At 44.4% G+C, this 24,558-nt stretch overlaps 1 protein-coding gene across 3 annotated transcripts in view; it reads left to right on the top strand.

Annotated features, from left to right (window-relative positions):
• The window catches only part of LOC120402372 (ephrin type-B receptor 5), a 150,679-nt gene that overhangs the window by 43,792 nt on the left and 82,329 nt on the right, over window positions 1–24,558 (top strand). For 2 of the 3 annotated variants that reach the window (XM_039532997.1, XM_039532992.1), the window contains exons 3-4: window positions 5,902–5,966; window positions 6,822–7,518. The exons of the other annotated variant lie outside the window; for it this stretch is intronic. In XM_039532997.1, coding sequence (XP_039388931.1) covers window positions 5,902–5,966; window positions 6,822–7,518 — 762 coding nt within the window. The remainder of the gene's footprint in view (window positions 1–5,901; window positions 5,967–6,821; window positions 7,519–24,558) is intronic. 3 annotated transcript variants of the gene reach the window in all.

The following is a 24,558-nucleotide window of genomic DNA, read 5'->3' as shown; positions in this document are numbered from 1 at the left end:
TAGCAGAACCCTTGAATGAAGGTCTCTTATCTTCTGACAAAAGAATACTCCTCAACATTAACAATTTATGTATTAAAAGATTAGCATTTAGAATTTAACATCAGTATAACATCTGCTTAATTACCTTAACTGCTTGGAATTAGTTAAATATATGTTAAATCTGTCCCAGTAACTTTCATATCAGTAACATAAGTAGAATATAGGTACAGAGTTTCACACTAATTAAAGAAAAAAATAGCAGCATTTTAAGGAAGGCATGTCCAATAAGAAATCCAATCTCGCTAGTTTCATTTGGGTCAATTTACAACCCCCTCTCATATATAATATGTTCTCTCCTATAACAGGCATATTTATTGCCCTATACTTTGTGTTATTTTGGGACTGCAGACTGTAAATAAGTCATTTTTATTAAGAGTAAAGACTGCTGCTATATTTGATACTGAATTTATATGAAAATTGCTATTGGTGGGTACGTTTTTGGACTATGTTCATAAGAGCTGCCATACTGGGTCAGACCGTGGTCCATCTTGCCCGTAATCCTGTCTCTGACAGTGGCTTGTACCAGAGTTTCAGGGGTAGTGTATAAAACAGGGCAATTATGAAGTGATTCATCCCATCTTCCACGCCCAGGGTGGCAGTCAGCAGTTTAGGGTCTCTCTGATCATGGGGTTGCATCCCTGACCATTTGTTTTGCTTGTTTTATTTACTCATTCTTTTAAAAAATAGCGACTACTATTAGGACATATGATTCAGTCACTACTATCTATCTTCAGAGGGGTAGCCGTGTTAGTCTGGATCTTTGTTGCTTTTACTATCTATCTTATTTCACTGTGCCACATTATTTTCCAGAACTGGACGTATTTCTAAACTGGTTAAAGCTAGACTGTGGTATCTATGTATTTTTTACCATAATTTTTCTTATTGCCACCTAAATAAAACAAAGTTTGTAAAAAAGAGACAGACAATACCCAGAGAAAGCAATATTTTAACTTTATTATGACAGTTTGAATATAGGTCACCTGAAAAATACAAATTAGTTCCCCTGCTATGTGAGACGTTGTAAACAAGAAATCATAAAATCACAGTGTTAATGCTGTTCTATAAACTTATTTCTGTGAGGCAACAGATTGCAAAATCCTACAGTAATAAATTACTGCTCAGAGGTGTATCTGTCTGTATCAGGGGAACTAAAAAATCCTGTTGAATGTGTAGTATATGCCTGCTGAGAGAATTATTAAAATTCCTATCCTGAAGAGAAGAGAGCTCAACATGTAAAATGTGTACATGCTGAATCCTGCGAGCTGTGGGTTTCCAGAAGGCAATGGGAGTTTTAGCTACTCAGCAGTTCTCAGAAGATATGCTAAATAATGAAGAGAATGAAATTAAAGGTAGCATTTCATCATGAAAATAATATTAAAAGATGCAACTCAGGTGTATCTAAGGCAGCTGAAACAACTCTATGCTATTATGTAGATTACTTGAGAACCAGTATGTGATCATGTGATTGTTTTGCAATGCATAGCACAAGAGGCAGTTTTAAGGTGGCACATGTTTCACACTGGTATATTCACTTTGCTGAGTGACCATAATATGGTGTGAATGTAGTTAATTACATTTTAGTTTCCTTGTTTGGCTTGCCCTGGCTAGGTCTAGGAACTCCCCATTCGTTTTAATATGTTGGTTTCGGCAAGGATTGATGCTTTTGACCAGAATTTTGGGGTTTGTGGGTAGAATTATTTACTAATTTGGGGTTTTGTGGAGGGGTCTACAGGAAGCCATGATGGGAGAGGGATGAGGCTAGTTTTGGGAGAGTGAAGGGGGAAAGATCGGGGTAGGGGGGTGGGGAACTATGTAGGAAGGAGTAAAAACAACAAGGAGTCCTTGTGGCACCTTAGAGACTAACAAATTTATTTGGGCATAAGCTTCCATGGGCTATAACCCACTTCATCTGATGGATGGAGTGGAAAATATAGTAGGCTGGTATAAATACACAGCACATGAAAAGATGGGAGTTGCCTTACTGAGTGGGGGTCAGTGTTAACGAGGCTAATTCAATTAGGGTGAATGTGGCCCATTCTCAACAGCTGACAAGAAGGTGTGAATATCAACAGAGGGAAATTTATTTTTTGTAGTGACCCAGCCACTCCCAGTCTTTATTCAGGCCTAATTTGATGATGTCAAATTTGCAAATTAATTCCAGTTCTGACGTTTCTCGTTGAAGTCTGTTTTTGAAGTCTTTTTGTTGAAGAATTGCCACTTTTAAGACTGTTTTTGAGTGTCCAGGGATATTGAAGTGCTCTCCTACTGGTTTTTGAATGTTACAATTCTTGATGTCAAGTATCAGAGGGGTAGCCGTGTTAGTCTGGATCTGTAAAAGCAGCAAAGAGTGCTGTGGCACCTTATAGACTAACAGACGTATTGGATGCATGCGACGAAGTGGGTATTCACCCACGAAAGATCATGCTCCAGTACGTCTGTTAGTCTATAAGGTGCCACAGGACTCTTTGCTGCTTTTACAATTCTTGATGTCTCATTTTTGTCCATTTATTCATTTGCGTAGAGACTGTTCGATTTGTCCAATGTACATGGCAGAGGGGCCTTGCTGGAGGGAGTGTGCACGGAGAAGAGACAAGAGGAGAGTGTAGGAGGGAATGAGCAACATGAGGTATTGAGAGGAAATAAGGTCCACCTAGCAGCTTTTTTACTGTTTCCCAAATAAAATCTACTAAGTCCGCTTTACATGCCCCTCCCTACATGATGGGGGAATCAGAGACCCTAATGGGGGGGGGAATGGAAGTTCCTAGCTGGGAGACATAGGAAGTCACATGGTGAGGGGGTGAAACAGATTCATCAGCAACATGGACCATTCCTGTGCAGTTTGTGAGCTCTGCAGGGATTCCTGTGGCTAAGCAATTCTTAAACGTTTTGTAAAAATGAAAGGAAATTCCTGGTGAAAATCTTTGGTAAATTTGAAGTAATCCCTTAAAAATCTTCCCAATCTGAACAGTTCCTAGTATGAGTCAATATATTCAGAATAAAGAAGGAGAGAATGGAAATTCCTCTTTATCCCCTTTCCTTTTTATCTTGCCCCATGATTTGAGAACCAGAGGTGACTATGAAATAAATGAGTAGTCAAGTTACAATGAATGAGTAGTCAAGGGAATGCATTTTAGGCAGAGTATAATTAACTAATGGAACCCACTGCTGTGGAAAGTCATGGGGATAGATACTGTAGCTGGATTTGGGGGCGGAAGAAGGGAGAGTGGACAGTTTTATGATCAATATTTTTTTGTGTGTGTGAGCTAAAATAACAGTACGGATAACAAGATAATCAAATCTTATGTTACAAGATTTAAGATTGCTTCATGGATCAAGGAGGGATTTTAACCCAGTGTAGAATGTTGCTCAGTTGACTGGAATTGTATGTGGAACTTTTGTCTTCTGCTAAAATATTCAGTGTTGTCCCCTGCCAGAGATGGGGTACAGGACTAAAAGCATCAAGTGATGTGTTCTGATATGGATACTGCATTAGGTAGGATATTGCACTAGATCAGGGATCTCAAACTCAAATGACCACGAGGGCCACATGAGGAATTGTACATTGGCCTGAGGGCTGCATCACTGAGCCTCGCCCCGCCCCGGCCCCACCCCCGCTCCACCCCTTTTATGAGGCCCCACCCCTGCCCCGCTTCTTCCCACCCCTTCCCCGCCCCCATTCCAACCCCTTCCCCAAAGTCCCCACCCCAACTCCGCTCCCTCCCTGCCCCTATTCCAACCGTTTCCCCAAATCCCCGTCCCTGCCCTTCCTCTTCTCCGCCTCCTCCCCTGAGCGTGCAGCTCCCTGCTCCTCCCCCCTCCCTCCTGGAAAGCGCTAAGCACCGCCAAACTGCTGTTTGGCAGCGAGAAGCGCCTGGAGGTAGGCAGAGGAGCGGGGATGTGGCACATTGGGTGGGGGCGGCAGGGGAGGGGAGCTTGGCGGCCGCAGGCAATAATTCGGGGGGCGGGGGGGCATGGGGAGCTTGTTGGCTGCAGCTAATAACGCCGCGGGCCGGCACGTGTTTGAGACCCCTGCACTAGATAGATTGTTGGTCTGATCTAACATGGCAGTAGGCTGGATTCCTAGCAGGATCTACTTTCCTTCCATGCTGGGGTACTGTACTAAACAGAGCAGTGGTGTGATCTGTGTTGGTGGAAGGCAGGATCCTGGATGAGGTAGGCCACTAGTCTGACTAAATGTGGCAGGGATGCAAGACTAGATGGGAACATTGATCTGATCGAGGACATGCAGCCATTGAGAGTGGGGAGGAACAGGGGAAACACCGCTGTGCTTGTAAATGTCTGGCACTCTTGTTGCATACCTTTGCATTGGAGTTATGGCATTGGAGGGCCATTTTCCCCACATGTGCCATGCATGCGCACTCTTGTCAGTTTCTAATACATCTTGGCTTTTTAAATATTCACCATTGGAGGGAGAGACCTGTCAGTGCCAGACTGCATGTATCTGTTAGTCTGTGAAATATTCATGCGCTCGATAAAGATTACCTGGGTCACTGGAGAGAAGCCATCTGGGGAATATACTGCCTGCCAGCAGCCCAGAGCCCAGGCAGTTGAACAAGGTTTTTCTTTCTTTCTTTCTTTCTTTCTTCTCCCCTCCCCTAAATCCCCCAAATCCCCTTTTCTTTCTCCATCTCTTCTCAGATTTTCATGCTCTGTGTTTGGGTACACTTAAGCAGAGGGAATGACTCAGAGCTGATTTAGAAAATGTTCTTTGTTCATCAAAAAATAAACCCATTGGTTGTTCCATCAGAATGAAGCCATGCCCCAGGAACGTGCTGGTGAAGCAAAGAGATGTCAAAGTGACACCCCAGTGCCAGACCGTGCCATTCAGGCACTGATGAGCATGGTGCGGTGCAGAGCTACAGTGCCCCAGAAGTGGCTTGGGGAAGGATTGTGCCTCATGGAGGAGAAATGTGGCCCTGCTTTCTCCCTGCCACCTTTGGTGTGATGTGCATCCCTACAACCATACAAAGGGAGAAATCTCTGCACTCTCTTGATACTGCTGTTGTGTCCTCCTTGGGCTCCCTACTCTATAAAGGCTTGGGACAAGCTCACCTTTAATATTCTTTTCACAAAGTTGTTTTAAATAGTATTTCCTGTTTTTTATAGAAAACAAAATGAAAGAAAAACAGTAACAAACAAGCAAACAGAGTTTTAAATTCCAGAACTTCAGAGTGCTGTTGACTTGCAAAAAATACCAGCACGTGTTAATTCCATACAGTGACTTTCCACCCCCTCTCCTTTCTTAGTGGTCTCAGAAATGACGCACATTGGTAGGGGATATTTGTGTGTGTAGCTTGTGCTGCTGCAGCCAGTGCTGTACTGCTTTGGACCTAAGTAGAGGACTTTAATCTCCAAGGATAATTAAGTCTGGCATCTTCCACCAGGGCTAAAATGACTTAGGAAAGAAATGTAGAATGGTTGCTTGGATAGGGCTTGATCCTTGGAGGTGCTGAGTATACTGGACTCCTGGGAAAGTCAATAGGTTGTAAGAGACTTGGCCAATATCATTTAACAGTGGCAATTGGCGGAGCTGGAATTAAAACACAGGCTTTCCATCTGGTGCCTTAACCACTGGATCAATTTGAATCCCAGAGATCATCCACTGAGTCACTGAATTGCAGACCTTACCCTAAATCATAGGGGAAAGCTGGGAACAGAATTCTGACTTCTGGATGAGGCCAGGCATTATCTCAGAACACAGATCTCTCTGTGAGTGAGGTGTGTGAGGCACAGTATATTCCCTCCAGGGGATGAGATGCAGGAAGGAGTCTTGTAGGGAACATATCGAACTTGAGCAGCTGATGTTTGGAAAAGTACAAAAGACTATTTTTTTAAAAACAGAAATACTTCTGGATACAACAGGAGAGACCTCGGAAATCGGCTGGACCACCCACCCTTCTGATGGGGTAAGTGCTCCCTGGCCCTCTTTCTTCCTCGACCACCTGTGGGGAGGCTTACATAGCCATCTGGGAAGGTGGGGTTGGAGCGGAATAGGTTTATTTTCCAGTTTGCATGCATATGGAGTATCCAAAATGCTTTATGTTGTGCTGAGTCAGATACTGGACCACACAGGCAACGGCATTAGAAGCATGTGACTGAGAGAGGGGGATACTAGAGCTACAATGTTAGGTTCATTTCCAACTCTCTGGGTGTTTTTCCCCCTTCAGAAGTACTCATGAAATCTTAAGCTTCCACAGAGACAGCCCAGCTGAGTCAGAGCGGGGTGCAAGGGGGCTGTGTTTAACACCTTCTTCAAAGGATGCTCTGTCTCTGTTTTGCGCTGACTCTGTCTCTTGTCTATCTCTTTCTGTTTTGTGTGTTTCTTCTCTGTCTTGAGGTAGGAAAGGCCAGGGCAAAGAGAGGTGTCACCAAGATATTTAGGATGCTAACACTGCATTGCAGGATCCCGTTTCCCCCTAGTGCTCTCTAGCAATGCCGGCCTGGGGTACTACCTGCCCAACAGAGGGTTGAACTGAGCTTTGTTTAACACCTCCACTGCAGGGCAGCCCCTTTAACAGTGCAGCAGTCCTTGCTCTGAGTGCTGTCAGCATCAGGCATCATCCCAAGTCCCAGTGTGGGGCCCGAGCACTATTTGCCCAAGAGGCAAGTAGAAGGCTCAGATAGAAGGAGCCTGTTGTAAAGGTAGTGAGTCGTGGTCCCTGTGATCCAGAGACCAGTGATCATTGTATCCCAGATTTGCCGCATGTGTGAAACCCCTCTAACAACTTCTCCACCTCTCTCTCCACTCCCATTCGTCACAGTGGGACGAGGTGAGTGTCCTGGATGACAAGAAGCTCCTTATCCGAACCTTTGAGGTCTGCAATGTGGCTGAGCCGGGCCAAAATAACTGGCTGCGCACTCACTTCATAGAGCGGCGTGGGGCCCACCGAGTCCACGTCCGTCTCCGCTTCTCGGTGCGTGACTGTGCCAGCATGCGGACCGTGGCTTCTTCCTGCAAAGAGACCTTCACCCTCTATTACTATCAGGCGGAAACTGACATGGCTACACAGGATCTGCCTGAATGGCGCGAGGGGCCCTGGACCAAGGTGGATACCATTGCAGCTGACGAAAGCTTCTCACAGGTGGACAGCACTGGGAAGGTGGTGAAGATGAATGTCAAGGTGCGCAGCTTTGGGCCGCTCACCCAGCGTGGCTTCTACCTAGCCTTCCAGGACTCGGGGGCCTGCATGTCACTGGTGGCTGTACAAGTCTTCTTCTACAAGTGCCCAGCTGTGGTGAAGGGGTTTGCCTCCTTCCCAGAGACCTTTGCTGGTGGAGAGAGGACCTCACTGGTGGAGGCGGTGGGGACCTGTGTGGCAGATGCAGAGGAGGCAAGTACGGCTGGGTCCTCTGGCGTCAGGCTGCACTGCAATGGGGAAGGCGAGTGGATGGTGGCCATTGGGAGGTGCACCTGCAGGCCTGGCTACCAACCTGCTAATGACGAAGGAGCCTGCAGAGGTGAGAGACTTCCTCCTTCCCCCACACTACCTATACCTTTCCCTGTTGGGTCTCTAAGCCACAGTGAGCAGCTGCTGAAAGGTGCCAGAATGAGACCCCTGGAGAGCAAATCCTCTCCCCATTCCAGAGCAGGCATAACAGGAGTGTGTCCTTTTCACAATCAGTGAGTCTCAGCCTTGACTTAGAGGGACCACTTCTAGGGCCAAAGAGGGGGATTTGAGCCTCCATGGCCCATTTAGAGCTCAGCTTCTCTGCTGAGGCTGCCAGCATATAGTGCCAGCAATGATGATGTTCGGTGTGAAAAGGTCAGCTGCCCACTAGGAATTGGACTCAACACCTACTTCAGCCTCAGTTCACATAAGACTCAGATTGGGCCTAAACCTGGGCAGTCCTGAGCATCCACATTCCACACTGAGTTTAAGATTTCCTGACTCTTAACCCTGTGGTCAGTCCCGTAGCTCAAACTGCTTCTTAAGTGGTTTATATACAATGTAGATTCCTACTGTGCTCCACCCAGCACTGACATGCAGCCGCATCAGCACATAGCAACACAACACTGCAGTTTAGGTCAATGCAAGAAATAAGAGTAATGTATTATTTCGTTTCAACTGCGGGGGCAATTGTACACAGTCAGAATGTAATCTACACAAATAAGAAATTGACCAGGACATTGGGGTTAAGATTCTCGTGGTCAATGCCCAGTGAAAAATGCCATGGGATTTTTAAAGAACCTTATTTATATCACCTTGTACATGCATTATGTGAAGTGATTGAAGGTGCAGTTAAGATTTGATATAGATATCAATTAATTCACAACCTTATTAAAATATTGTTGTAAATGTAACAAAGTTAAATTGAAAAATTAAAAACAAAGTTTGACAGTTGGGAAATTCATAGTGCAGGTGACCCGCAAAGGAAAAAAAATTGCTCTGTGCCTTTTATTTGTTTCATGTTGTTTTAAGATGGATTTAAAAGTGGAGGCCTATTTCTCCTACTTGTTTTTTATCTTAGAAACAAGTGCCAAGTCCCATCTTTCCTGTTTTTGCTGGAAGGCTTCCTGACTGACTCAGGGCTTGTCTGGACTTGGAAAACTGGTGCTTTTCGCAATGCAGTTAACTCAGTCAAGCTAGCTAAACTCCATTGAAATCTCCACTTCACACCAATGTAGACAAAGTTTAACACCTTCAGCTTGATTAGACCTGTTAACTTCAAGCTAAAGTGTTAAAATGTCTGTGTCTTTTTTACTGTCAGAAATAACTGAAGTGCAGGAAGGTCTGGCCTGGTTCCTCCAGTCACTCTGTCCTCAGTTGAGCAGTAAGAATAACTCTGTCCAATCTCAAAAGCCCATCTACCATGACAGTGGACTCCAGTGAGTTGCTGTCATTGGCATCTTTTGCCTTGTGGCATGCACCTTTCAGGTTTTTGGTTCTTCACCTGTACTGAATTCCCATCCAGCAAATCCTCTCCTCTGCCAGGCTCATGGAGATGTTCTTGTAGACATGTTGATTTTGGGTACATCTCCTCAAATCATGCTGCTTAGTGACCTCACACCAGATATCCACCAGAACCTGGGTGTCAGCCTCTGACCAGTTGGCAACAGGCTGAGAGAAGGAACTCCCAGATGGCATTGCTGTTCAAGTGCTGTGTAGAAATGGAGCAGGCTGCCTGGATAATGGGATTTAAACATCTTCTCAGTGTATCTTTAAACTTCTTCTCACTGGTAGGTGACTTCTAGTGGAGGAGAAAGGAGTAGGTTTTTAGCAAGCTTCTGGAGGTAGGGACTATCTTTTTGTTCTGAATTTCTACAGTGTCTCACTCCCAGAATAGGGTATTGGGGGAATTGGGGGAAAGCATTGGAGAACTGTCAGGATCTGAGTTAGGTAGCCTGCATCTACACTGCAAAGTGGATGGGTTAGCCTGAGTTAAAGCAGAACAGGGGCTCTAATCTATACCCACAGCCAGGCCAGCTAACTCGGATTTAAAGCACCTCCAAACCCGGCTCAGAGGTTTTTGTGTGTGGATGGTTTTGTGCGTTGGACTAAAATCCATGTGAGCTCCTGGGTTAACTCTGCAGTGAAGACATAAGCAGTGATGTGGAGCTGGCTTCTAGATCTGTACTGTATATACACCAGGGGTCGGCAACCTTTCAGAAGTGGGGTGCCGAGTCTTCATTTATTCACTCTAATTTAAGCATTTGTGTGCCAGTAATACATTTTAATGTTTTTAGAAGATCTTATTATAAGTCTATAATATATAACTAAACTATTGTTGTATGTAAAGGAAATAAGGTTTTTTAAATGTTTAAGAAGCTTCATTTAAAATTAAAATTTAAAATTAAATTAAAATGCAGAGCCTCCTGGACCAGTGGCCAGGACCCGGGCAGTGTGAGTGCCACTGAAAATCCTCTCGCGTGCCACCTTTGGCACGCATAACATAGGTTGCCTACCCCTGATATACACCATAATGGGTAATAAATTTCTAGGTGATATGGTATTTCCAATATGAACCAGAATAAAAATCAAATTATTCCAGTACTGAGGGTATCCCACTAGCTCTCCTTCAATATCTTTTCTGTTTTTTACATCATGGTAACTGAAAAGGCAATACTGGAAGTGTGTATGAGGTATACTTGTTAAGTTTAAGGCAATTATTAGGGATTAGCTAAAAGATGAGACATATTACATAGTCAGAGCTAAGATTGTTTGTGGAACCCTCACTTTGAATTTCTAGGCTTCCAAATATTTTGTGGTTTTCAAGTAATTAGAATGTTCTGATAAGTTCACTAATTAAACTGGAATTTATTTACAACATTAAATGTATCTTACTAAAGGTCACCCCCTATCCTGGGAATTTTTTTACCTTTTTAAAAAAAATGTGAAAAACATGCTTTAGATTGCTATATTTTTTTCCTGATAGACAGCATTTTACTGCAGTTATGAATGTGTTGTAGAGGCAATACAATGGTTTTAAAAAATTGATGGCCAAAGTTTGACTCCTAAAACCATATTTAGGCAACTAGCAAGGGTCCTGATTTTCAAAAGTAGTCAGCACCCAACAGTCTCATTGAAACTGCTGGGTGCTCACCCTTTTTGAACATCAGACCACTTATTTAGGTGGACTATGGACTTAGAAGCCCAATTTTAGGCACCCACTTTTGAATATCTTGACCCATATGTGCAAATGAGACATGCATTTCTTAAGCCAGAGTGCTTGCACTTAATAGGGAGTTCAAATGCTACAGGCTGTGCTGGAAGAGCATGTCATTTTCTTGAAATGGAATAATTTGGCTGATATAGTTTACAAATGGTGATGTGTTACCAGATAGTTTATCTAACAAATTATTTGAATTTATCTAAAAAAAAACCTACGTGTAAAGGATTATGGGTTTCCTAAATTATGCACAATCCCTTTAGTTTTTTCTTCCAGCTTCCTTTTTTTAGGAGCATTCCTCCTCCGTTCCTACATGCTTTATCTTAAGCAATTATGAAGTCTCCTAAGATTCCCCAAATTATTCCCCTCCAAAGGTCTTTGCTAACAATCACTTCCATTTAAATTCAAGTAAATCTGGCTTTTACTTCACGTTGCTCAAACACCTGAAGTGACAGGTCCTGTGAAAGCTCCACTGCCCTGTCTATTGCAGTTCAGTTCGAATGTGTACACTAATGGTGTACCAAACCAGTCCTGAAGGAGTACATTTAATAAAACATGCATACCTTCATTTAGCTTTCAATTAAACATTTCCCTAAGCGATAGCATCAAGACAAATGGGTACCTTGTGCAATACTCTTAAAACATGCTCATACACATTTCTGAAGGCTAACAGTGACAGTAATAGTGTTAATGATAGCTTCACATTTTGAAAACATTTCAAAATTAACAGAGTTTCTAATAAGCAAGTATGTGCTTTCTTTAAAGATAAGGCAGAGTTAAAATACTTGCTGTTTTTAATCTCCTTGAAGCATATTGAAAGCAGAGGGCTTGCTTATTATGTTTGCACTTTGCCCTTTTCCCTAGTTTATGGTTACACATTTTCTCTTCCCATGCTTTCCTTTGAAGACAACCAGGGTACTTCCACAATCTCATTTGGGAAAGTTGCCTAAGACATAGTGTTTGCATTTTGGCCATACTTTTCTACACTGGTGGAGGTTTCTATTATGGCCATCCTTTGTCATATTTCTGACTGGATTTTTGAAGTTCATAAATCTTTCTTGATGCTGTATTGTTTTCTTTAAGTTTTCCGGCACTTTTGGTATGCACTTTGCCCCAAAGTGATTCCTATTTCTCCTCTTAAATACAAAAGATAAACTCGTCTACTTGATGGCTGCCCCAGAAAAGACCAACTGACTTTTACTGCCTTTTATTCCTTCAGAGATTGAACCTGCTCCATTGAAGGCAACAGAAGCTTTGCTATTGACTTTAGTGGGTGCAGGGTCTGGCAAATATAGAGGAAAAAATGGAGTTGCCCTGAGTGGATGTTTCAGAGATGGAGAGAAATGAGTTTCCCAAGGGGAAATCTTCAGTTGTATTATTTATAGTTTTTATACATCTACAGTATTTCTCAAAGATCAAGGATAATGGAAGAACTTTGTACCACAAAAACTTGCGGGCCCTAGGCTGAGACTGATTTTACTCTGTTATTGGTGTGGCCTGACATAGTTCTGTGTCTCTTTGTATTTGTGTCTTCCTAAATAGAAATAGTTTTCCTCCCAAACCTTGTCTTATCCACTTTTGCAGTTATATATTAACCAGTTAGCCCTTGCTGGAACAAACACTTGGCTCTAGTCCATCACTGTACTCTGAACCTGGCTCCACACAGGTCAGAAAAAAGTGGCTTTAAAGTGACTGGTCACTTATTTACAACTGCATGTGGTAACATTAATATTGTAAAAAAGAATCTAGAAGAATATTTTACGAATGTATGTGTAATTTGTATTCAGTTCTGCTGAATCAGGTGTAATGCGTTGTTGGGATGGACTAGATTTAAAAAATAAATAAAATATCTCCCAGCATTAGCAACTCTTTGTTATCAATCTAAAAATCTCTTTTAATACAGATGCATTAGCTTTATATATATTTTCCAATATGCATTCTATTTGATTAAAAATGATTTATAACTGCAAGGGATATAATGATGCATGCAATGAGTATTGAGATTTGTTTTGTTTTTTAATTTATCAGCCAAAAACTTAATTAAGATAGCATTTCTGAAAGCCAGGAAATTCCAGGTTACACTTAACCTCCTCCTCAACACTCCAAAACAACAAATGAACCAGATCAGCTATTGTCTCCACATGGCTCTATGATCACTCCACGTAAAGCAAACATATCTGTAAAGAGTATCTCAGTTGACGTGAGGTGATAGAGATTTCACATGAAATGGGGGTGGGCATTTCTATCTTTATGAAGTGTAAGAGGCCATGTGCTGGTGATGCTGTCTGAATAAGTTGCACATATGTTGTGAGTGGGCAGGTGCATACAGTCATAGTGTAAACAGGTGGATTCCCCATTCTGTTCCAGGCAGGATGTACTCAATTTGGATATAGTCCAAACCTGCCCCCTTCCTGGGGTTTGCCTTTATTGTTCACTTAAATAACAAAACAAAATACAAACCACAATCTAAGCTTCCTTCTCAATTCAACTGTTCCTAAGGCTTTCCCCTGTGAGATCCTTTTATCCCTGCCCTTAGTTCCATTCCCAGTGAGACCATCAACTCCTTTTACATCTTGGGTTAGAAATAAATCAGAGCCACTTGTCTGGCTGTGATGAATCAGCAAAATATTTCTGCATCAATATGCAGGGTCTTAGAACCTGCCACTCCAATTATTTCAAATACGTGACAATGTTGTCAGTGGTAAAGATGCATGGTGTGCAGGCATATTGTTTTCACATGGTTTCTCTCTCTCTCCCCCTCTCTCACGCTCTCGCTCTTATTCAAAGGTTTCCCACTTGTACAATAAGGGTAATGATAGATAACTATCTCACAGGAAAGGATGTTAGGCTTGAGCTATAAGGGAAATGTATTATTACAGTCAGATGGTGTGGCAAAAACTGGGAATTAGAAAGGGTCTGGATCTGAACTTTGATGGGTGTTAAAAATCTGTACCCATATCTGGATGTCAGAAATGGCCCCTTTCTTTCAAATAGGCTGAATGAAAACCCTAGATCTGAAGAGCCTCAATGTAGAGATGTTCAAAATCTGGACCTGAATTTTGTGGCTTGACCCCATCTCAACTACGCAAGAATAGAACTGAGGTGTGCATGATGCTCAATACACTAGGCTGCACTGTATGTAGGTCTCTTATTCTATTGCTGGTCCAGCAAGGTCTAACATACTTTTAGGTATGTCTACACTGCAAAGAAAAACCCACAGTGCCGAGTCTCAGAACCTAGGTTAATTGACTCAGGCTTGTGAGGCTGAAAATAACAGTGTAGATGTCCCCTGTAAAGTTGGAGCCCAGGCTCTGAGACCCACCCCACACTCCAGATTTCAGATCCTAAGGGTATGTCTACACTACGAAATTAGGTCGAATTTATAGAAGTCTTTTTTTAGAAATCGTTTTTATACAGTTGACTTCCGGAGCATTGCACTGTGGGTAGCTATCCCACAGTTCCCACATTCTCCGTTGCCCATTAGAATTCTGGGTTGAGATCCCAATGCCTGATGGGGCAAAAACAGTGTTGAGGGTGGTTCTGGGTACAGGTCGTCAGGCCCCCTTCCCTCACTCTCTCCGTGAAAGCAACAGCAGACAATTGTTTCGCGCCTTTTTTCCTGGGTTACCTAAGCAGACACCATACTACGGCAAGCATGGAGCCCGCTCAGCTCACTGTCACCATAAGTCTCCTGGGTGCTGGCAGACGTTGGACTGCATTGCTACACAGCAGCAGCTCATTGCCTTTTGGCAGCAGATGGTGCATTACGATTGGTAGCCATCGTCATCATATTCCTGGGTGCTCTTTTAACCGACCTTGGTAAGGTCAATAAGGGGTGCCTGGGCAGACATGGGAGTGACTCAGCCAAGTCATTCCCATCTTTTGCCGAGCACCCAGGAGATGATGACGGCTAGCAATCGTAATGCAGCATCTTCTGCTGAGCACCCAGGAGATGACGATGGCTAGCAGTTGTACTGCACCGTCTGCTGCCAGCCTAAGATGTAAAAGATAGATGGAGTGGATCAAAACAAGAAATTGAGCTGGCAGTGTGCACATCATGCTGGTGAGCTCTGCATGATCACCTGTGCTGATCAACTCACCACGCTGTCCAAACAGGAAATGAAATTCAAAAGTTTGCGGGCCTTTTCCTGTCTACCTGGCCGGTGCATCTGAGTTGAGAGCACTGTCCAGAGCAGTAACAACGGAGCACTCTGGGATAGCTCTTGGAGGCCAATACCGTTGAATTGCATCCACACTACCCCAAATTCGACCTGGCAAGGCCGATTTCAGAGCTAATCCCCTCGTCGGAGGTGGAGTAAAGAAATTGATTTAAAGGTCTTCGTTGTGTGGATGGGTCCAAGTTTAAATGGAGGTAACGCTACTAAATTTGACCTAAAATTATAGTGTAGACCAGGCCTTAGCCACAGTCTAGTGGGAACATCTACACTACTATTTTTAGCCCTGCAGCCTGAACCCGGTAAGCCCAAGTCAATTGTCCTGGGCTCTGAGGCTTGCTGCCGCAGGTTTTCCTTTGCACTGTAGACATACAGTAGCTCCTCACTTAACGTTGTCCCGGTTAACGGCGTTTCATTGTTACATTGCTGATCTATTAGGGAACAAGCTTGTTTAAAGTTGTGCAATGCTCCTTTATAACATAATTTGGCAGCTGCCTGCTTTGTCCACTGCTTGCAGGATTCTCTGGAAGAGCAGCCCCTCCTTGTCGGGATTAGAACCTGGGTGGCGGAGTAAGGGGGGGGCAGATGTCCCCCTGCCCTCTGCTCTATACCCCCTGTCCACAAAGCGGAGGAGGGGGACAGAGCTCAGGGACAGAAAGAAGGGAGCTTTCTGGAAGCTGTTGCTTCTTGTCTGAACTGGCTGATCTGCTTAAAAAGGCAACGTACTTGAAGTGGGGTCAGCGTATTTAAAGGGGCAATGCACGTCTCTCTCTCTCTCACTGATGCACTCAGGCCTGGTCTACACTGGGGAGGGTGTTGATGTAAGATATGCAACTTCGTAAGGTACGAGAATACCGTAGCTGAAGTCGAAGTATCTTATCCCGACTTACTCCCATCCTCACCACGCGGGATCGACGTCCGCAGCTCCCCCGCCGACTCCGCTACCGCTGCTTGCCTGGTGGAGTTCCGGAGTTGACGGGGAGCGCGTTCGGGGATCGATATATCGCGTCTAGATGAGACACGATATATCGATACCCGACAAATTGATCGCTACCTGCCAATACGGCGGGTAGTCTGGACGTACCCACAGGAACCCCCCAGCACTTTGGAAAGACAGCACATGAATGGCTGCATAGGTGCTGACAGGAAGAGGGAGTGGTACGCTCCAGCTGGATAGCATGGGCTCATCATTGTGTTCAGTTTTTGCAGGGAAGTGTGTGCAGCTACTGCTCTGCATCTATTGTGTTTCCTCCATCCTGCCTCAGTCCATGCTGCCTTGTAGAGCATGAGGCTACATTAACAACAGCGTATTAACCCTTGCGGGCTCAGCCGAGTGCTAGTTCATCATTTAGCAGCAAGGCATTTCCTGGGAAATATCCCACCTTCTTACTTCACCACCTCAACCAAGCTTCACAATCATTCATTGCTGTGTACAATATCAAACTGTTTGTTTAAAATTGTTTAAAACTTATACTGTATATTTATATAATGTCTTTTGTCTGGCAAAAATTTTTTCCCTGGAACCTAACCCCCCGTATTTACATTAATTCTTATGGGGAAATTGGATTCACTTAACATCATTGCACATAAAGTTGCATTTTTCAGGAAGATTACTACAACGTTAAGTGAGGAGTTACTGTACACATAAAGTCTGTTAGAGCCTTGGTATGCTTCATAAGAGTGGAGGTTCATTGGGATCAGGCATTCCTAAATCTCTTTATTTCAAGTTGTTTAATTTCAAGAATATGTGCCCCAGTTCTTCGAAAATAGACTTATGTGACAGTTATGATCAAGAACTTTTGCATAAACCATACTTGAAGTTTCTAGACAAACCAGCTTTGGAAAGATGATGTGCAAAAAAGCATTCTATGAATTTACTCAACCTGATGTTCAGCATCTCTGAAAGAGTTTGTGTAGTGTACCCCAAATTTGGCCTCCAATTTTTTCTCTGGCCAAACATCACCTGTCCAATACCTGCAGTGGAAAAGAACTTTTTTGAGGATTTTAGGGAGGTCCAAAAATTGAGCAAATAATAACATAATAAACATAAGAACGGCCATATTGGGTCAGACCAATGGTCCATCTAGCCCAGTATCCTGTCTACTGACAGTGGCCAATGCCAGGTGCCCCAGAGGGAGTGAACCTAACAATGATCTCTCTCCTGCCGTCCATTCCCACCCTCTGACAAACAGAGGCTAAGGACACCATTCCTCACCCATCGTGGCTAATAGCCATTAATGGACTTAGTGTCCATGAATTTATCCAGTTCTTTTTTAAACGCTTTTATATAGTCCTAGCCTTCACAACCTTGTCAGGCAAGGAGTTCCACAAGTTGACTGTGCGCTGTGTGAAGAAGAACTTCCTTTTATTTGTTTTAAACCTGCTGCCCATTAATTTCATTTGATGGCCCCTAGTTCTTGTGTAACCCTTCTGCCGGGCCGAAACGATAGCAGCAAGGGCCGGGTTCAATACATAGGGGTCCCTTCCCCACAATATAATGCAAAACCAGCTCGAGCCCCCACCCAGTGACCTGGGAAAATCTTACACACACCCCTGGGCGCCTCGAGGAGGCAATACTTCCCCTCTCGCAAGCACAGAGTCTTGGTGTAGCAGAAAAGGTTTAATACATGATAAACAACAAGCATTAAATTGGGAAAATACCTCAGCTAGAGTTCATAGGTCAAACCGTGAGCAAAGACCCATCCCAGCAAATTGGGCCATGTCCTTCTCTCGGGGCCCTTGAGTCCAGCAACCTCCAAATCATCCACAGTCCCAAAAGTCCCACAATCCAAAAGTCTCTGTCCTGGGTCAGTGCAGCCCCAGAGTTCAAGAGTCTCTCTGCAGAGGTCCCCCTCCCCAGCCTGGGTAGAAAGGGGCACCTTACGTTGTTTCGGGGCCAACTGCCCTGCCTCTTCGTGGGGTTCTGCTTCCACTAGTCGTCCCCGCAAACAGCTCAGCTCTGCTTGCTCTGTGGGCTGCTCCGCTCTGGTCCACCAGCTGTCCTGTGAGCCACTCCAGCCGTCCTCGCGAGCTGCTTGGCTCCACTCACCCAGTGGCTGCACAAACTGCTCCACTCTGCTCTGCCAGCTGCTCTGCTCCACAGTATTGCTTCAGGCTCCCCCACTCATTAGCACAGTACTCAGTGCTCTCAGCTCAGCAAGTCCAGCTCTTCAGTGATTTCAGCTCTTAGTGATTCCAGCTCATAGTAGGGGAGCCCCAGGGCCAGTGAGTTCAGCTCAGTAACCTGCATCTAGAGTCTTAAGGGAATCAAAAATTAACTCTGACATTCCACAGTGGAGAGAGACATAGGTGGAACTGGTGCTTCTGGCTCACACAAGAAGCCTGCACCACCCAGTACAGATATCTGTCCCCAGCCTCTCTTCTTTCAATGGGTTTTGGAACCCTTGTGCCCCATCTAGCAAGCGCTATCCAGCTGACAATGAAACCCCCAATCACAAGACAATTTTGTAGTTCCCCATTTACCCAATCAGGGTGACAACATTTCATTCCTCCTGCCCCAATAACAACGAAATTGGGGCTCCCACAGCTGTGAAAATAACCATCCCATGCTGCTTTGCGGTATGCTAAGTGGGGTGGGAGTGCCCATGCAAATAACTGAAATGCTAATGCGAGTACTTGAAACTTCCACTCTGCACTCCCCATAATCTACCACCAGATGTCAGGGTAGAGCTCATCCTGACTCTGCTTACACTTGTATTATGGGAATAAGTAAATAACTTTTCCTTATCTATTTTCTCCACATCACTCATGATTTTATACACTTCTGTCATATCCCCCCTTAGTCTCCTCTTTTCCAAGCTCTTTAATCTCTCCTCATATGAGACCCATTCCAAACCCCTAATCATTTTAGTTGCCCTTCTCTGAACCTTTTCTAGTACCAATATATCTTTTTTGAGATGAGGAGACTACATCTGTATGCAGTATTCAACATGTGGGTGTACCATCGATTTATATAAGGGCAATAATATATTCTTCGTCTTATTCTCTATCCCCTTTTTAATGATTCTTAACATCCTGTTTGCTTTTTTGACCGCCTCTGCACACTGCGTGGACATCTTCAGAGAACTATGCACGATGACTCCAAGATCTTTTTCCTGATTTGTTGTAGCTAAATTAGTCCCCATTGTATTATATATATAGTTGGGATTATTTTTTCCAATGTGCATTACTTTACATTTATCCACATTAAATTTAATTTGCCATGTTGTTGCCCAATCACTTAGTTTTGTGAGATCTTTTTGAAGTTCTTCACGGTCTGCTTTGGTCCTAACTATCTTGAGCAGTTTAGTATCATCTGCAAACTTTGCCACAGTTGGACAGTTGGTTCCTGTCTCAAACACAGGGAGGCTATCACCTCTGCATAATAACAGTAGTAATAAAGAGCCCAATTCTGCTGTATTTACACTGAGTAGTACCTTACTCCATGAGTAATCTCATTGATTTTAGTTCATATCTGACATCCTGATAATCCGCTTCCACCATTCCATGACAGATATAGCAATGCACAGCTCTGACAGATGGTGCAGAGCTGGCCTTTCAATGCCACTGTAGAAATTGTGGACTGAAAGTTCATTACAGCTAGGGTTCTCAATTAATCGCAGTTAACTCATGTGATTAACTAAAAAAAATTAATTGTGATTAATTGCACTTATAACAATAGAATGCCAATTGAAATTTATTAAATATTTTTGGATGTTTTTCTACATTTTCAATATAGATTTCAATTACAACACAGAATACAAAGTGCACAGTGCTCACTTTATATTACTATTTTTATTACAAATATATGCACTGTAAAAATGATAAACAAAAGAAATACTATTTTTCAATTCACCTCATACAAGTACTGAAGTGCAATCTCTTTATCGTGAAAGTGTAACTTACAAATGCAGATTTTTTTTTTTTGGTTACGTAACTGCACTCAAAAACAAAACAGTGTAAAACTTTAAAGCCTACAAGTCCACTCAGTCCTACTTCTTATTCTGCCAATCGCTAAGACAAACAAGTTTGTTTACATTGATGGGAGATACTGCTGCCTGCTTCTTATTTACAATGTCACCTGAAAATGACAACAGGCATTCAGATGGCAATTTTGTAGCCGGCATTGCAAGGTATTTACATGCCAGATATGCTGAATATTTGTATGCCCCTTCATACTTCGGCCACCATTCCAGAGGACATGCTTCCATGCTGATGATGCTCGTTAAAAAAATAATGTGCCAATAAAATTTGTGACTGTAGTCCTTGTGGGGAGAATTGTATGTCTCCTGTATGTTGGAACCCCCCTCCACCCCAGATTCTGCATATATATTTCATGTTATAACAGTCTCGGATGATGACACAGCACATGTTCATTTTAAGAACACTTTGACAACAGATTTGACAAAACACAAAGAAGGAGATTTCTAAAAATAGTTACTGCACTCTACCCAAGGTTTAAGAATCTGAAGTGCCGGCCAAAATCTGAGAGGGATGAGGTGTGGAGCATGCTTTTAGAAGTCTTAAAAGAGCAACACTCTGATGCGGAAACTACAGAACTCAAACCAGCAAAAAAGAAAATCAACTTTCTGCTGGGTGCTCACCAAGTGTATGTCAGTCATTGCAGCTTTTCTCCAAAATAGAGAGGTGGAAGTATACCCCTACCTAGATGACTGGCTCCTGTGAGGGCAGTCCAGGGAGCAGGTGGAGTCCCAGGTCCAGTCAGTCAGAGAGACCTTCCAGAGACTAGGTCTCCTCCTCAGTGTAGACAAATTGACGCTGTCACCCACCCAACAAATAGAATTCATTGGGGCGGTGCTAGACTCGGTTCAGGAAGAGCCATCCTGCCGGAGCCCAGATTCCAAACACTGTCACAAGTCATTCAGACTCTCATACAGTACCGCACCACCATCGTGAGGACATGCCTCAGCCTCTTGGGACACATGGCGGCATGCACCTATGTGGTCAGGCACGCCAGGATGAAACTCAGACCATTCCAGACGTGGCTCGCTTCAGCTTATCACCCGGGTTGAGACAGTCTAGACTTGGTAGTAACAGTACTGTCATGAGTCCTAGACGCCCTAGGATGGTGATTGGACCCTTGCCTGGTCTGCAAAGGGAGTCCCATTCACCACCACTCAGCCTTGGAGGCCTAGGAGAACTTGGAGGCCTAGGATACCTACAGACTCAGGGCATTTGGTCTCAGTCCAAGATCCTGCTCCACATCAATATAAAGGAACTCAGAGCAGTGAGACAAGCCTGCCAGACCTTCCATACCATATTGCAAGGTCAGTGAGTGGGGGTGCTGACCAACAACACCTCCACCAGTTTTATATAAACAAGAAGGGCAGAGCCTGCTTCTTCCCTCTGTCAGAAGGCTTTCCACCTGTGGGAGTTTTGTGTAGTCCACTCCATTCACCTGGAGGCATCCTATTTCCCGGGAGCACGCAACAAGTTTGCAGACCACCTCAGCAGGTCGTTCCGCAGTCACAAGTGGTCTATCTGCATGGACATCATCCACTTCATCTTCCAATGGTGGGGGTTTCCCCAGGTAGACCTATTCACCACAAGGAGCAACAGGAAGTGTCCAGTTTTTTGCTCCTTCCAAAAACACAGCCCGGGATCAGTCTTGGATGCGTTCATGATGCACTGGGGGAACCATCTACTATATGCCTTCCCTTCTATACCACTCGTCCACAAGGTTCTCCTCAAGATCCGCAGGGACCAGGCAAAGGTAATTGCTCTGGTGTGGCCACGCCAACATTGGTACACCACACTTCTGGAACTGTCAGTCAGCACCCCCATTGTGCTGCCACTCCTTCTCGATCTGATTACACAGGACCATGGCCGCTTGCTTCACCCAGACCTCTCAGTCCCTGCACCTCACTGCCTGGAAGCTTCATGGTAAAACGCAAAGGAACTCCAATGCACAGAATCGGTGATGGAGGTGCTCCTTGGTAGCAGGAAACCTTCCACCAGGGCCACCTACCTGGCCAAATGGTTCTCGTGCTGGTGTAATCACAATCGAGTATCTCCACTTCACGCATGTATACCATTCATCCTGGACTATCTACTGCACCTGAAGCGGCAAGGCCTGGCTGGATCATCCATCAAGGAGAACCTCCCGGCCATCTCAGTGTTCCACCCTGGAGAGTTGGAGTGTTCAGTCTTTGCCAGTCCTATGGTGGGCTATTTCCTTAAGGGCATGGAATGGCTATACCCTCAGTCTTGCCCACCAGTGCCAGCTTGGGATCTCAATCTGGTCCTAGCTATGCTGATGGGAGCCCCATTTGAGCCTCTCGCTACATGTTTCCTTCTGTATCTCTCGTGGCAGGTAGCCTTTCTGGTTGCAATCACATCAGCCAGGAGGGTGTCGGAGCTAAAAGCACTAACCTCCGACCCCCCTTACATGGTCTTCCACAAGGATAAGGTACAGCTCAGGCCACACCCAGCTTTCCTGCCCAAGGTGGTATCCCAATTCGACCTCAGTCAGGAAATTTTTCTACCTGTTGTCTACCCCTAGCCACATGCCAACTCACAGGAGCAGTGATTCCACTCATTAGATGTGCGGAGGGCGCTTGCGTTCTACACTGAGCGCACTAAGCCTTTCAGGAAGTCAAACCAGCTCTTTGTAGCGGTGGTGGACTGGATGAAGGGACTTCTGGTCTCCTCACAACTCATCTCTTCCTGGGTTACAGACTATATCCGTACCTGCTATGACCTCACCAAAGTCCCAGCCCCAGCTATAACGGCCCACTCAGCAAGAGTCCAAGCCTCTTCCACTACTTTCCTGGCCCAGTTAACCATCCAAGAGATCTGCAGAGTGGTGACCTGGTCCTTGGTGCATACCTTTGCCACCCAATAACACAGCATGTTAGAGACGATGCAGCTCTCGGTAGAGCGGTGCTCCAGTCAGTGTTTCCTTAACTCCAGCCCCATCCCTGTGGGAGAGATTGGGAGTGACCTAATTAGAATCAAAATGAACAATCATTCAAAGAAGAAAAGACGGTAACTCACCTTCTTGTAACTGTTGTTCTTTGGGAGGTGTTGTTCACGTCCATTCCAATATCCACCCTCCTTCCCCTCTGTCGGAGTAGCCGGAAAGAAGGAACCGAAGGGGGGTTGGGTCGGCAGCATCATATATTGAGTGCCATGAGGGCAGCACTCCGGGGGCTCCCTGGCCGACCTGACGGGAGCTGGTAAGGGAAGAAGTTTCCAATGACCGTGCATGTGGCGCGCGCACACTTAGTTGGAATGGACATGAACAACATCTCTCGGAGAACTATAGCTACAAGAAGGTGAGTAACCATCTTTTTCACTTCTGTTTTTCATTGTTGCTTTTTATCTTATGTTCTTTAGCTGGATTTGGAGTGAAAGCTTTGCCATCAAAGGGTAAAATTTTAAACAGCACAGTTTGAAGCAGGTATCCAGGACATCAGATGCTTTATAGCCATGTTCTCATTCAACATGGCTGAACTGTGAAGAAATGAAGTTAAACATTTCTCATTTTGTAGTTGGCAGAAGAATGGAAATATCGGCTTGATCAATAGTGATACGTAGGGAACCCCCTGGCACAAAAAGTATTGTTGCTGTCGTCTCAGCTACATTCAGTTGGGAGAATGAGTTTGATATCAACTCCTTAGCAAAACAGGCACTGAGCCTGCTTATTTACATTTTACCATATGTTATATGGAAATAGGATTGTCTCCGTCAGTCAAAATGCTGGGATGCTGTGCACTTACTGAAGCAGAACTGTACACTTTCCCCCAGTTACGCAATTCCCTACACTCCGGTTGTGGGAGTCTGATTTGCATGATGGCTGTGCAGCTTTTCTTAATAACTGTAGAGTGACTATGCAAATCCCTCTACTCCTGACTGGCTACTATAATCCATCTGCTGAGACTGTCTCCTTCGCTCAGAATCTTCAAGCTGTTTCACAGAAATGATGATGCCATCTCAGCTTCTTGCTCTCTTCAGCCACTATAGCTGGCACAGAACAGCAGTCATGAATGAAAGAAGAAAATGCCCCTCAGGGGCAGCATTCAGAAAAAGAAAGAAATCAAAGGAAGCTTTTCTATCTAAGCAGGAAGGAGCGCTCCTGAGATACATAGACACAAATATTAATGGTGAGCCTTCCGTTCCCAGTGAGGATGTGAATGGTGAGGAGATGCCTGATCTTCCAGTTAGGCAGAGTGCAGATGACCTGGCAGCTACTGCAGCATCCCTATCTGCATCTCAAATGGATGTAACCATGCAGATTCCTGAAGAAAAGTGTAGATCAGAGAAGAATGTGGTGGAGGCGCAAGAAACAGCTGCTGCTGAGTTTAGTTCCTTAAGTCTAGATGATCCAGGACTGTGGACCCACTTGAGCAGTAGCCTGAGGGACTTCCTTGTACTGCATGGGCCACAGCAAGTGAAAAACTTCATGTTCCCTGAAGACAATGAAAATAGAAGTTTCCAACCAACACATTGCTGGCGTGAAATCTCCAATGGTGACAAAGTGGAGAGGCCGTGGCTTATGTACTCAAAACCCCAGAATGTTGCATACTGTTTTTGTTGCAAATTCTTCCAGTCTAATGTTCCAGCCACATTGGGTTCTACAGGAACAAAGGACTGGGAAAAATCTGGCTAGAAATCTGGCATGCCATGAGAAGGCAGCAAATCACCAGAGAGCATTCCATAGGTGGAAAGAGCTTGAGATGAGACTAAGGTTAAA

The sequence above is a fragment of the Mauremys reevesii genome, linkage group 1 (assembly GCF_016161935.1).
Source record: "Mauremys reevesii isolate NIE-2019 linkage group 1, ASM1616193v1, whole genome shotgun sequence".
Classification (NCBI taxonomy): Eukaryota; Metazoa; Chordata; order Testudines; family Geoemydidae; genus Mauremys; species Mauremys reevesii.
The sequence above is the reverse complement of the archived record's forward strand: the minus strand, read 5'-3'. Positions and strand labels throughout refer to the sequence as shown.